Below are 12,876 nucleotides of genomic sequence, written 5' to 3'. Positions count from 1 at the left end.
GTAACTCCAGAGACATAACACCAGATAATGACAATGTCCAAGAAGAGGATCTTATTTAATGGCATTACCATTATTGAATCCCTGCTTTCAACATCCTGGCAATTGAACTTGATCAGAAACTGAACCAGAGTGGTCATACATACAATCTGGCTATATCAGCAGGTCAGAGGCTATAAATCCTGTGGCAAATCACTCACCTCCTAATTCCCAAAGGCTCTCCATCATCTATAAATACAGATGAGGATTAAGGTAAGTTGATCAAAAAAAAGTTGGCAGTCCTGTCAGAGCTGCTATAATGGCAGTTCTGCCACTGGTGTGGACCCAGAGAGAGTGGGGAATGGAGACGCAGCATTACCCTGCCTGGTCCTACTGCCCAGTCTGACTGTCATGGCTCCGTACAGGGTTAAAACGGCCTGTTAACGGAGCCAGTGGTACTTTACTTTAAAATCCCGTGGTCTGAGCCCAAGATGGCAGTGCCTGTGTTTGGCAGCATCCATGACGGGTTGCAAACTCTGGGGAGCAGCGGATGGTGCAGGGCACCAGTAACGGGGAGAATACCACATGTTGAGAAGGACAATCAGAGGAGACAACCCCAGTGAGGCAGCCCAGCAAGGGGCTCTGCGAGTGAAGGACATACACAGGTGGCGTACTGTTGGTGACCTGCAGGCAAGGAACCAACATAAGCGGCAGGCTGCTGGAGACTTGATTATGAGAACCAGGTATCCGAACCAGGATTCAAGAGGATGCTGAGGGCAAGAAGGGCTCCCAAAGGTTGCTGAAGGCTTCCTCATCATATCGGAGGTTTGGGTCTGGGCTCAGGTTGCCAATGGTCTGAACTGGAGTGTTTTGAGACTGCATAGGCTGCAGAAGCACTGGAGGCAAATCCATTGAGCCTCAATTACTCTGGGGGGACTCTCTTTTCCTTCTTTATCTCTGACTATCATGGGCGCTGGGCAATGCTTATGGTGAATCTTTTCCTTGTGGTGGACTAAAAACAATTGTGTGCAATATTATATTTCTGGTTTTTTTTACTTTAATTTTATTCGGAGGATAGTAGAGTTACTCCAGGCATTTAAACTCGTGCCACCCAATTACACCCAAAGAACCACTGAACAGCACAGCATAGAAACAGGACCTTTCGGCCCTTCTGGTCTGAGAATTTTTTTTTCCTCGTCCCACTGACCTGCACCCTGTCCATAGCCCTCCATACCTCTCCAAACCATCTACTTGTCCAAATTCTTCTTAAATGTTAAAAGTGAGCCCACATTCGCCACCTCAGCTGGCAGCTCGTTCCACACTCACACCACTCTCTGTGTGAAGAAGTTCCCCCTCACGTTTCCCCTTTCACTCTTAACCCATGTCCTCTGGCTTATATCTCACCTAACCTGAATGGAAAAATTTAACCTATAACCCCGTACGTTTGGAAGGTGGGAGGAAACCGGAGCACCTGGGGATAACCCATCCAAACAAACTCCTTATGACAGGGCCAGATTCAAACCTGGTGCTGTAATAACATTGAACTATCCGTGTTGCCCATTTTATCACATGACAATAAATAGCACCTGTAACTGTATCTTTCGGTGCTAAGGGAATAAAGAAATTTGCATCCTTAATGATGGCAGAGCCAGCTTGATGGGCTGAATGGCCAACTCCTGCTTCAATCTCTTTAACCACAGACACATTATCCCTTTATTTCTGCCAGCCAGCTTCTTCAGAGATGGGGAGCTCAGAATGCAGTCATTCACCTGTGTAGTTTATCACCGATTCCAAGCGCAACAAGACGATGTCACTGTCTTTGGTTCGCCTGTTGTAGTGAGGGTTTATTAGGATGTGATCAATAGGTTGGATCCGAGTCTGGGGGTAGGTGAGGTTCAGTTGTGTATGTAGACCCAGCACTGCCTTCCAGCGTGATGGTTTAAGGTTCCTCCTGGAAAACAATGAGACATCTTAAATCAACACTATTGTAACTATGGTCTTCACTCCTCTTTTGCAAATCCTTCTCTCTCATCTTCACTGCCCCAGACTTGTTCAAGTGGCCTCAACTATTACTAACCCATCAATATTATCTATCTGTCTATACCTACATACGCATATTATATAAATGAATTCCATGATGCTTCACATAGTCCTGAGACCATTCAGCTCATCAGTCTATGCTCTCCCTGAGATCAATCCCATTGCATCACTTATATCATTGGAACCTATTCCCTCTCACATGGCTATAAACTCTCCAAGTCTACAAGTACCTATCTATGTTAGGGACAATTTAATGTGACCACTTCCCAACCAGAGAAGAATCTGTATGAGAGAATGTGCAAACTCCACAGAAGGAGCACTGGCGGGAGGGGGGGGCGGTTGGGGTCAGGATTGGAATGGGTAACTGGAGATGTGAGGCATACTGATATAAACAAACTTGCACCTCTATACCACTTTTTGTTCCACAAGTCTGTCTACTGGCTCCACATCTCAATCTGATTAAAAGGGTGTGACCCACATTGTAAATGATTACCAACTAGATTAAGGAAGTGCACAATGAAACAGAAGTAGAATTGCTGATTCACACTTCCCGTGATGTGGGTTCAGTTCTGACATCTGGTGTTGTAACCCATAAAGTAAATCCATATTCCATACTTCCTCAGCATAGAAAGGGTCTATTTGGAGCACTGACACTACGTCGATCACAGAACCATCATATTCCCCATCAATACCTATGGTCCCCGCATTCTTGTCAATTCTACTACCCATCAACACCTGGAGCAATTTATAGCTGCCAGTTGATCTGTCAACCGGTGTTGTGGGGTATGGGAGGAAATCGGAGCATCTGGGGAAAACACAAAGGGAGAGCATGCAAATTCCACACAAAGAGCACCAGAGCTTAGGATTGAACCCAGATCCCTTGAGCTGAGAGGCAGCACCTCCTCCAGTTTCCCCTAAAAACCTGGCTGAATAAGGGGAAAGGAATGACCTTCTTGTTCTTTCTTCCTTGAGCTCCTACATATGGTTTCTCTGTGTTCTGCTCTCATTGATCATGTACAACAGGTATTTGATGAAATTCCTTATGGAGCTGGCCAGTTAATAAAAGCAATCCACACTGATCAAGAAAGGGACACATTACCCATACATGCAGTGGGCTGCAGAAACAAGCCACTGCCTGCTGACCAGCGTGGCTCCACAATGGTGGCGACCATCGAAGTGAAGGGACACCATCCATGGCCAAGTGCCTTCTCTTGCATCGTTGCCACCAACAATTTTCCCAGAGGCTTTCGGTGGGAGCAGGACCCTCCCACATGCTGAAAAGGAGAAATCAGAGATTGAGGAGGACACCAAAAATAGGACCAAGAGCCATCTGGCCCATTGAGCCTGTTTCTCCATGAAATATCAGGGGTGGTCTGGCCATGGATCCAGCTCCACTTACCCACCTGTTCCTGTGACCATTAATTCCCCTGTTAGCCAAAAATCTCTGTGTCAAATACAATAAAATCCCTGTTATCAGAACTCAACCAGCAGCTTCAAACAACTGGCAAAAAAACCCAGAAAATGTATAGGTTAAAAAAAATCACGCAAGTTTAAAATTGGCACGCCTTGCCATTAGTTTGCCAACCCTAAATCACACAATCTCAAACAACCAGGAAAATTGACAAATTCAGCATCTAACAACCCCATAGGTACCAGAAACCAGGGGGTTTTTACTGTACTTTTATGAAGTAGCCTCTCCTGCTTCCTCCGGCAGAGAATTCACCATTCTTGGGGGGGAAACAGTTCCTCCTCGTTTCTTTATTAAATCGACTCTGCTAATCTTAAAGCTATGTCCCCTAGTTTTAATCTCAGCTGTCAGTGGAAACAACCTCCTTCCTTCTATTTTATCCATACCCTTCCCAATTATATATGGTTCTATAAGATCATCCCTCATCCTTTTAAACTACAATGAGCATTCTCCAGGCTACTCAATCTCTCATCAGAAGTTCATCCTCTCATTTCATTGGATCATAAAGATGAAGCAAAACAACCAGAAGCAGACAATTCAGTCACTTGCATTCATCTCCAGTGGTCAAATCCTCCCCCCCCCTCCCAACCCACCCTGTGCCACTCCGTGATTCCCTTTCACATAGTTATCTGTTTCTCTTTTCAAAGTTGATGCTGCATAAACTTCCTCCAACTTCATAAAATAGAAAAGCACTTTGGAATCTCCTGAAGTTGTGAAGGGTACAACAGAAATTAAATTTCTCTCTTTCTTTCTGCCATCTGTTTATTTTCGACCCACCTGTTAAAACAGAGAACAAAGAGCAGGCCCTTCAGCCCACAACATCTGAACATGATGCAAAATTAAACTAAAACTATCCTGCTTGCCAATGACATATATCTGTCTACACCCTGCAAATTCACTTCTTTATAAACAAACCTCTAAAACTATCGTATCTGCTTCCACTACTAAAGCTGGTAGCCCATAACAAGCACCTACACTCTCAACTCCACATATCTATTTTAAATTCTTCCCCCCCACCCCCCACCTCACTTCGAGTCCTTTATTGTGTGATTTTTTTTACCCTGGGAGAAAGATTCTGTACTTTTGCCTCCCATAATTTTATAGATTTTAAAATTATAAGGATAAATGATAAATTAGGTTAAGAATGTTTGATAATTAAGTTCAATGTCTGAGATGTGCTGAAGAGATGGGTTTTTTTTTTGCATTCAACTTGGTCAAGTTCTAAGGTGAAATCTTTTTGGGTGGATTTACAAAACTTTTTTAGAACAAGTTACAGGTATAGTACTTCCATTAAATCCAGATTTATTTTTATTGGGAAACATAGAAGGAACAGACCTAAACTAAAATTGTCAATATACCAAACAAAGTTTGTTAAAATGGCAGTAGCAAGGAAATATATTGCAGTGACTTGGAAATTAGGTGCATATTTCGATATGGGAAGATGGAATGCATAAATCAAAAGTTGTATTCCATTAGAGAAAATTAAGTGTAATTTGAGAAATATCCCATTTTTCTTTTGCAAATCTGGAGCCAGTATATGCGAGGTTTAAATATGTAGAAATGTTATTCCAGCCTTTTAAGACCTGTTTTAACCTTCTTCCTTAAAATTAAATTGGTTATATAAAATCTGTGGAGTTCCTATGTGTTGGGTGGCGAGGCTCCAGGCAATCCGTAATATTATATTCTTTCTTTGTCTTTTCTTCTTTTCTATACTATATATAATTCTTTATATACATAGATGGTATGCTTTGTGAGGGAGAGGGGAGGGGGAGTTGGGAGAGGGAAGGAAGGGGTGGGTTTATAATCATCATGTGGAATTTTTGTTAATTTGAACAATTATTTCATTGTATAATGGTTTATTAGTTACATGTATGGAAAAAACTTTTAAATATATTTTTAAAAATGCTTGACTTAAGAGTATTCTGACATTCAAATGAGTTCCCATCATAAAGAAGTCCGTCATGTTAATTCCTCACTTTCTCTATTTCTGGTAGTTGTTCTTTCTTATCAGTCTTGTGTGTCTTTTGATCCTATTCAGTACAATATTGTGAAGGTATGTTTACCACGTCAAGCAATTTTTAAAAATATTTCCGACTAAAGAGAATCTATTTGTTACTCAGGGATCGTCTACTCTATCCTCCCGAGAATTTTAATTCAGAATCAGAATCGGGTTTATTGTCATGGACATGTATAATGATATTTGTTGTTTTGTGCCAGCAGTGTGATGCAGAACAAGGTGCAAAAATTACTATAAAATGAGTTACATAAATAAAAGATTTTTTAAAAATAACTCGTGCAAAAAAAGAGAAAAAGTGAGGTAGTGTTTACAGGTTCATTGTCCATTCAGAAATCTGATAACAGAGGGGGAAAAAAGCTGTTTTTGTAATGTTGAGTGTCCTGTACCTCCTTCCTGGTGTTAGCAGTGAGAAAAGGGTGGTGAGGGTTCTTGATTTCTGGAGACACCACTTCTTAAAGATGTCCCTAATGGAGTGAAGATTAATGCCATGATGATGCTGGCCAAGTTTACAATTATGTGTAGCCTCTTTGTGTCCTGTGCATTGACACCTCCATACCAGACAGTGATGCAACCAGTCAGATTGCTCTCGGGTAAAAATTTGTGAAAATCTTTGCTGATATACCAAATCTCATCAAACTCCTGATGAAACATAGCCACTGCCGTGCCTTCTTCATAATTGCATCGACATGGAGGTCCATGGATAGATCTTCAGAGATGTTGAAATCCAGGAATTTGAAATTTCTTTCCTTCTTCACTGCTGACATCTTGATAAGGACTGGTTTAAGTCCTCTTGGCTTCCCCTTCCTGAAGTCCACAATCAACTCCTTAAATTTACTGCCTTTGATTGCAAGTTTGCTGTTGTGACACCATTCAACTAGTTCTCCTGTATGCTGAGGGGATGGTGGTGTTGAAAGATGAGCTTCCATTGATGGAAAGCAGCCTGATTTAAGTATTGGTGTTGTCCATCTAATCCAATTAAAGAATTTCACGTATGTAACGTTCTAAAAAATGTAGTATTACATGACAATAACAGAACCTTTACCCATACACTTTGATTATTTATGTGATCTTGATGTATAGTGTATCGTGTATTTTTGTGTGTGCACCATGGTTTGAAGAAGCATTTTTGTCAGGTTTTATATGTACCTTCAGATGATAATAACTTGAAAATGCATCACCTCACAAATATTTGGATTAATGTTCCTCGTGAATTTTTACAGGCCATCTCATCAACAACATCAATATTTCTCTGCAGCCTTGGACCATCTGCTATCAATGCACTTGATTGAACTTGAAGCTCTGAGTGCAGTAGTTTAACTTACGTTTCTTGTTGCACTTCTGATAAACAACTGCATCCCTGGGACACTCTTTACTGCAAGATAAAGCGACTTAATCACTTAATTCATCACCACTTTAATCCTTGCAAGTTAAGGGAAATTTAAATTCCATTAATTAATCAACTTGGAATGCAAAAAAGCATTAATTAATATCAGTGACCATGAAACGAGTGGATTGTGCTAAGAGAGTCATAAAGTGTAGAAACAGGCTCTGCAGCCCAACTTGGCTAGTCCCATCTGCCTGCATTTAGCCCCTAACCCTCTAAACTGACCATTCTCTACGGGTCCCCTGGGGGCCACAGCACATTTAAGGGGGGGCCACAGACTGAAATCATAATTTTTTTGGTTTTTTGATGTAGTCAGTAGGAGAGAAGTACGGAAGAAATCAAAACTTGACTGCTTCCTGGGGAAAAAGGCCCAGAAACTTCAAACAGAGTCTGAGGTGGGCATGGATGAAAATAAGGCTAAGAATAGCTGCTCCAAACCCATCCTATCCATGAAACCATCCAAATAATTCTTAAACATGTGCTAGCTTCACCACCACATATACTAAAATGATTCTTAAACATTGCAATAGCACATGCCTCAATTTCCCCCTCTGGCAGCTTGTTCCATTACCCCAGTGGTTTTCAAACTGCCCCCCCCTCCCCCCAAACTCACATTCCACCTTAAACAATTCCTGCACCATAGGTGCTCTGAGAGTAGTAAGGGATTCCTTAAGATGGTATGTGAATGGAAAAGAAAGGTTAAGAACCACTCCTCTAGACCCAATTGTGACTGAAATATTTTGCTTGATAAAAATTGTCGTTGGCCCATTTCCTTCGGAGTTATGAAACTGTGCACATAACAAGTCAATTAGGTACAATTAAAACAGTGGTTTTTAAACTTTATCTTTCTATTCACATACTACCTTAAGCAATCCCTTACTAATCTCAGAGCACCGATGGCATAGGGGATACTTAAGGTGGAATGTGAGTTTAGGGGGCAGTTTGCAAACCTCTGCATTATACCCATCACTTTCTTTAGTGAAAGGTTTCTGTTTAATTTCCTTCTCCTCACCTTAAACCGATGTCCTTTGGTTTCTCAATTCCCCTATCCTCTCTATTCAATGTCCTAATTAATGAAGGCCAATATCCCATCTGCCATTTAACCTGTGTTGCCATCTTTAAGGAACGATGGACTTGTACTTCAAGGTCCCTCTGCTCCTCAGTTCTCTCCGACTCCCCCCTCCTTTGTATTCATGCACCTGCCTGTTTGTGCTAACGAAGGGCCCAAGCAACTCTGTTTCCTTTAGCTTGGAAACATGAAAGTGGGACCAAATTCACAGCAACATAGTTAATTCTTAACCCCCACTGTAATCAGGGCCAATCATGGAGAGACAGTAAATGCTAACCTTACCTGCGATGCTGACATCGTATCAATCAATTAAAACGAAGTACTTTTTTTTCACGATACAGCACAGTAGAAGCCCATGAAACACATGGTTGCCCCAATGACCCTAATTAGCCTACATTTTTGGAAGGTGGGATGAAACCAGGACACCTGGGGCAAATCCACACATCACAGTGTGAATGTACGAACTCAATACAGACCACACAGGATTAGAACCCGGGTGGCTGGTGCTGTAATAGCGTTGTGCTAACTGCTACGCTAACCATGTCACCTAGACACATGTCAGCTGTTCATTCTTTTAAATGTTTAAATTTAAATTTTTACATTTAGATTTGCACCACAGTAACAGGCCTTTTTGGCCCACGAACCTGTGCCACCCAATTACGCTCAATTAATCTACAAGTCCTGATACGTTTCAAATGGTGGGAGGAAAGCGGAGCTCCCAGGGAAAACCCACAGAGACACGGGGAGAGCGTACAAGCTCCTTACAGACAGCATGGGATTCAAACCCCGATCCCAATTGCTGGCACTGTAGCGGTGTTGCGCTAACCATTACGCCAACTGAGCTGCCCCAATTCATCTGAGTCAGTATCATGGCAACAAATTTGCCCATCTGCGTACAATAGATCACCGCCACTTTCTCAGGGACAATTATGGAGGGGCAACAAATGAGATTGCTACATCTCTTTGACAGATTAAAAATGTTTTACAAACCTTGGCGTAAGCTCCAAAGCTCCACTTGCATTCTTAACCACTTTTACAAAGGACTCATTGCCCAGAGCAGAAATGAATGATGTTTCATTGCTGTTCCTGCCAGGATGAAAAAGAAGCTTTGTTATCACTTCCTATTACTCCTAACAGAGAAAGACGCCATTCAGCCCATCATTTTAAGAACAACCTCTCCCCCCCCCCAAGATATTTCTCATAGATTTCCCTATTCAAGTCACAGTTGTACAGTTATGTAGCATGGAAACAGACCCATCAGTCCAACTTCTCCATGCTGACCAAGCAAGTCCCCTTTGCCTTCATTTGGCTAATATCTCTTCAAACCTTCATGATCCATCTTCTCTTACACTCTTGAAATGTCGTAAGATGGTTTATATAATATGAATGTTATATAATATGAATGGTTTATATAATATGAATGTTATATGTGAAATGATGCTGTTGCAAACACCAAATGTCATGACAATGAATCCTGATTCTGATTCTAATTCTATCTGTCTGAATGTCTTATGTGTTGTAATTGTACCCAACTCTAGCACTTCCCCTGGCCGCTCATTCCAGATGCCCACCTCCATCTATGGGGGAAAAGGTGCCTCTCCGATCCCCTTTAAATCTTTCTCCTTTCACCTTAAAATTCTGCCCTAGTTTTACATTCCCCTATTCTGGGAAGAAGACTGTAAATATTCACCCTCTATGAGATTTGAGAAACCTCTATAAGCTCAACCTCAGCTCCTTCACTCCATGGTAGACAGTCTCATCCTATTCAATCCCTCCTTATAACGCCAACAATATCTGAATTGTTTATTTTGACTTTGTCGACCAGTGGTTCTCAACCTTTTTGTTTTCACTCACATACCAACTTAAGTAATCTCTTACTAACCATAGAGCACTTATGGCATCCTGTGCCATAGGTGCCCTGTGGTTTTTAAGGGATTAATTAAGGAAGTATGTGAGTGGAAAAAAAATATTGAGAACCACTGCCATGGACCATCAGAACATAAGACAGGCTATTTAGCCTATTGGGTCTGCCTCGCCTTTCAAATCATGAGCTGATCCATCCACCCATTCAGTCCTACTCATTGGCTTTCTCCCCGTAAGCTTTAATGTCCTGACTAATCAAATACCTGTCAATCTCTTCCTTAAATACACCCAATGACCTCGCTTCCACAGCCACCTGTGGCAACACATTCCACAGATTCATGATCGTCTCACTAAAGAATATTTACAACATCTCTATTTTAAATTGATGCCCATTTATCCTGAAATTATGCCCTCTTGTCCTTGAATTCCCTACCCTGGGAAACATCCTTGCCACAGCTACTCTGTTCAGTCCTTCCAGCATTCAAAAAACCTCTATAAGATCCTCTCCCCATCCTTCTGTACTTCTGTACACCAATGAGTACAGTCCAAGAGCCGAAAATCATTCCTCGTATACTAACCCTTTCATTCTGGTACATCTTCTTTGAATCCTCTCCAATGCCAGCACATCTTTTCTCAAATACGGCATCCAAAACTGTAAATAGTACTTCAAATGAGGTCTTACTAGTGCTTTATTAGAGTCTCAACATTAAATCCCTGCTCTTGTATGCAATCTCTCTAGAGATGAATGCCAACTCTGCATTTGCCTTCTTCAACACCAACTCAACCTGGTGGTGAGCCTTCAGGGAATCCTGCACAAGGACTCCCATGTCCCTTTGCACCTTGGAAGTTTGAATTTTCTCCCCATCTAAATAATAGTCTGCCCATCTATTTCTTCTACCAAAGTGCACGATCATAAACTTTCCAACATTATATTTCATCTGCCACCTGCTTGAACATTCATATCTATCCAAATTTCTCTGCAGCCTTTTGGTACTCTTAATACCATCTCCCCTACCACCCTCCATGAAGAATATTAGTGTACCAGATAAATTGTTAATGGTCACTGTTAAATAAACATGAAAGCAGATTGATTTAATTGCTTGGGTTTAAATTCCTCAACTGGATCTAAATTCAAGCTTCTGGATGAGACCAAGATTGAACCCGAGTTTCTGGTGCAGTTAAGCTACCTGATGTGTGCATGAAGCTGTTTTGACACTGGTCTCTTTGAGTTCCCTATCTGTACCTCTTCATCTTATGACGTCCATTAACATATTTCCAAAAATTGACCTCCTTGGCCAAAGATTTGCTCCTCTTAGTTTCAAATTTTGTTTGAACTTCTTGCAAATGAGCTTGTGACACTTTGCTACTTTAAAGAGACTGTAACATAATGTTGCCCTTATTTTGCTCGAACTGATCTCTACTCTCTGGTGTTTTATTCTGCTGCATTTAAGAATGTGTAATCTTGCTTTTCACTGTACCTCTTTTCACGTGTATTTGAACATAATATTTAATTTATTTTAATTTAATTGATAATTTAATTTAGAGATATCGTATGATAACGGGCCCTTCCGGCCCATGAGCCCATGCCACTCGAATACACCCATGTGACCAATTAATCTACTAACCTCCCCTCCCCCCCCTACTTGTTTGGAATTTGGGAAGAAATCGGAGCATCCGGAGGAAACCTGCACGGTCATGGGGAGATCGTACAAACACTTTACAGACAGCGCCGCATTCAAACCTGGGTTGCGGGTGCTGCATTAGCGTTCCGCTAACTGTGCTGCTCCAACCTGAGTGAGATTGCAAGAAAGCCATTTCTATCACAAGGGAAGATACTAAAACTGAAAACCAGGAGCCTTACCTGTAACCTAAGAGCTGACATATGGAGTCTGACGATCCTTCTGGCCAATTATCTCTGCACACTGAGCACCACTCATTTTTCACCTTGAACTGCATCACTCCATCATTCCTCAGAGATCCGTTGAACAAACGTACTGCAATAGTTAACAATAAAAAATTGGACTTGTCAAAAGAATTATCAGTGATGCAGGACAATACCCTGTTTCGAAACCCTCCAGATGTTCAGAATAAACATTCCCTCTGTAAAAACACAGAAATCCTGGAGCAACTCAGCAGATCACACAGCGTCCAGAGGAGATAAAGATATACAAGCAACATTTCGGGCCTGAGCCCTTCTTCAAGGTATGAGTAAAATGTAAGCAGGTGCCTGAATTAAAAGACTGGGGAGGAGGAAAGAATGGGCAGAGGGAGAAGCACAGACCAACAGACAAAAGGTGATAATTGGATATGTATAGTCTTTTAATTCAGGTGCTGGCATATATTTTGAAGGGTTGGAGGAAACTGCAGATTAGGGTGAAGCCCATGAAGTCATGGGGAGAACATACATACTCTTTACAGACAGTACCGGATTTGAACCTGAGTTGCTGGCACTGTGACAGCATTGCACTAACCACTATGGTAACCATTCTGTCTATATGTGTTGTAGCGCATCCTGTGGATGTACAAATTGCTGCTAGTGTGTTGGTGTGGAAAAGGGAAGAGGTGGGGATGGGGTGACAATTAAATGGCTACTGTGTCCTCGATGGTGTCAAGCTCCTTCAGTGTTGTTCAGGCAAGTGGAGAGTGTTCCCTCACACGCCTGGCATGGGGAGATATTCACTGCAAGATTCCTCACCTCTGACCTGCTCCTATAGCCACATGGAAAATCCAATAAAACATGAAAGTCTGTAGACAACCATGGTTGAAGTAAAAACACAATGCTGCAGAAACTCAGCTGGTCAAACAGTCCACCTTATGTAACTTTATAACTTGTTGAAGGACTCAAGCCTGAAACATTAGTTATCATGATCTTTGCTTTAAGAAGGACACTGTTTGACCTACTGAGCTTCTCCAGCATTGTGTTTTTACATGGCTACATCAGGAGGTGAGAGTTGGAATTTTCTTGTTGGATATCCTCATTGCCTGGTAATTGGGTGCCTTGAATGCACTTCCCACCAATCAGCCCTCATCCAGACCTTGCTGTGTTTGGATGTGGATTG

The 12,876-nt window shown here is 41.8% G+C and overlaps 1 protein-coding gene across 1 annotated transcript in view; it reads right to left on the bottom strand.

Annotated features, from left to right (window-relative positions):
* tmprss15 (transmembrane serine protease 15) overlaps positions 1 to 12,876 on the bottom strand; it is a 55,680-nt gene that overhangs the window by 5,837 nt on the left and 36,967 nt on the right. The window contains exons 23-27 of the mRNA XM_069892425.1: positions 11,679 to 11,811; positions 8,945 to 9,040; positions 6,824 to 6,873; positions 3,116 to 3,290; positions 1,746 to 1,927 (exon numbers count right to left, since the gene is read on the bottom strand). Of these exons, the coding sequence (XP_069748526.1) occupies positions 1,746 to 1,927; positions 3,116 to 3,290; positions 6,824 to 6,873; positions 8,945 to 9,040; positions 11,679 to 11,811 (636 nt within the window). The remainder of the gene's footprint in view (positions 1 to 1,745; positions 1,928 to 3,115; positions 3,291 to 6,823; positions 6,874 to 8,944; positions 9,041 to 11,678; positions 11,812 to 12,876) is intronic.

This window comes from Narcine bancroftii, chromosome 7 (genome assembly GCF_036971445.1).
Source record: "Narcine bancroftii isolate sNarBan1 chromosome 7, sNarBan1.hap1, whole genome shotgun sequence".
NCBI lineage: Eukaryota > Metazoa > Chordata > Chondrichthyes > Torpediniformes > Narcinidae > Narcine > Narcine bancroftii.
The sequence above is the reverse complement of the archived record's forward strand: the minus strand, read 5'-3'. Positions and strand labels throughout refer to the sequence as shown.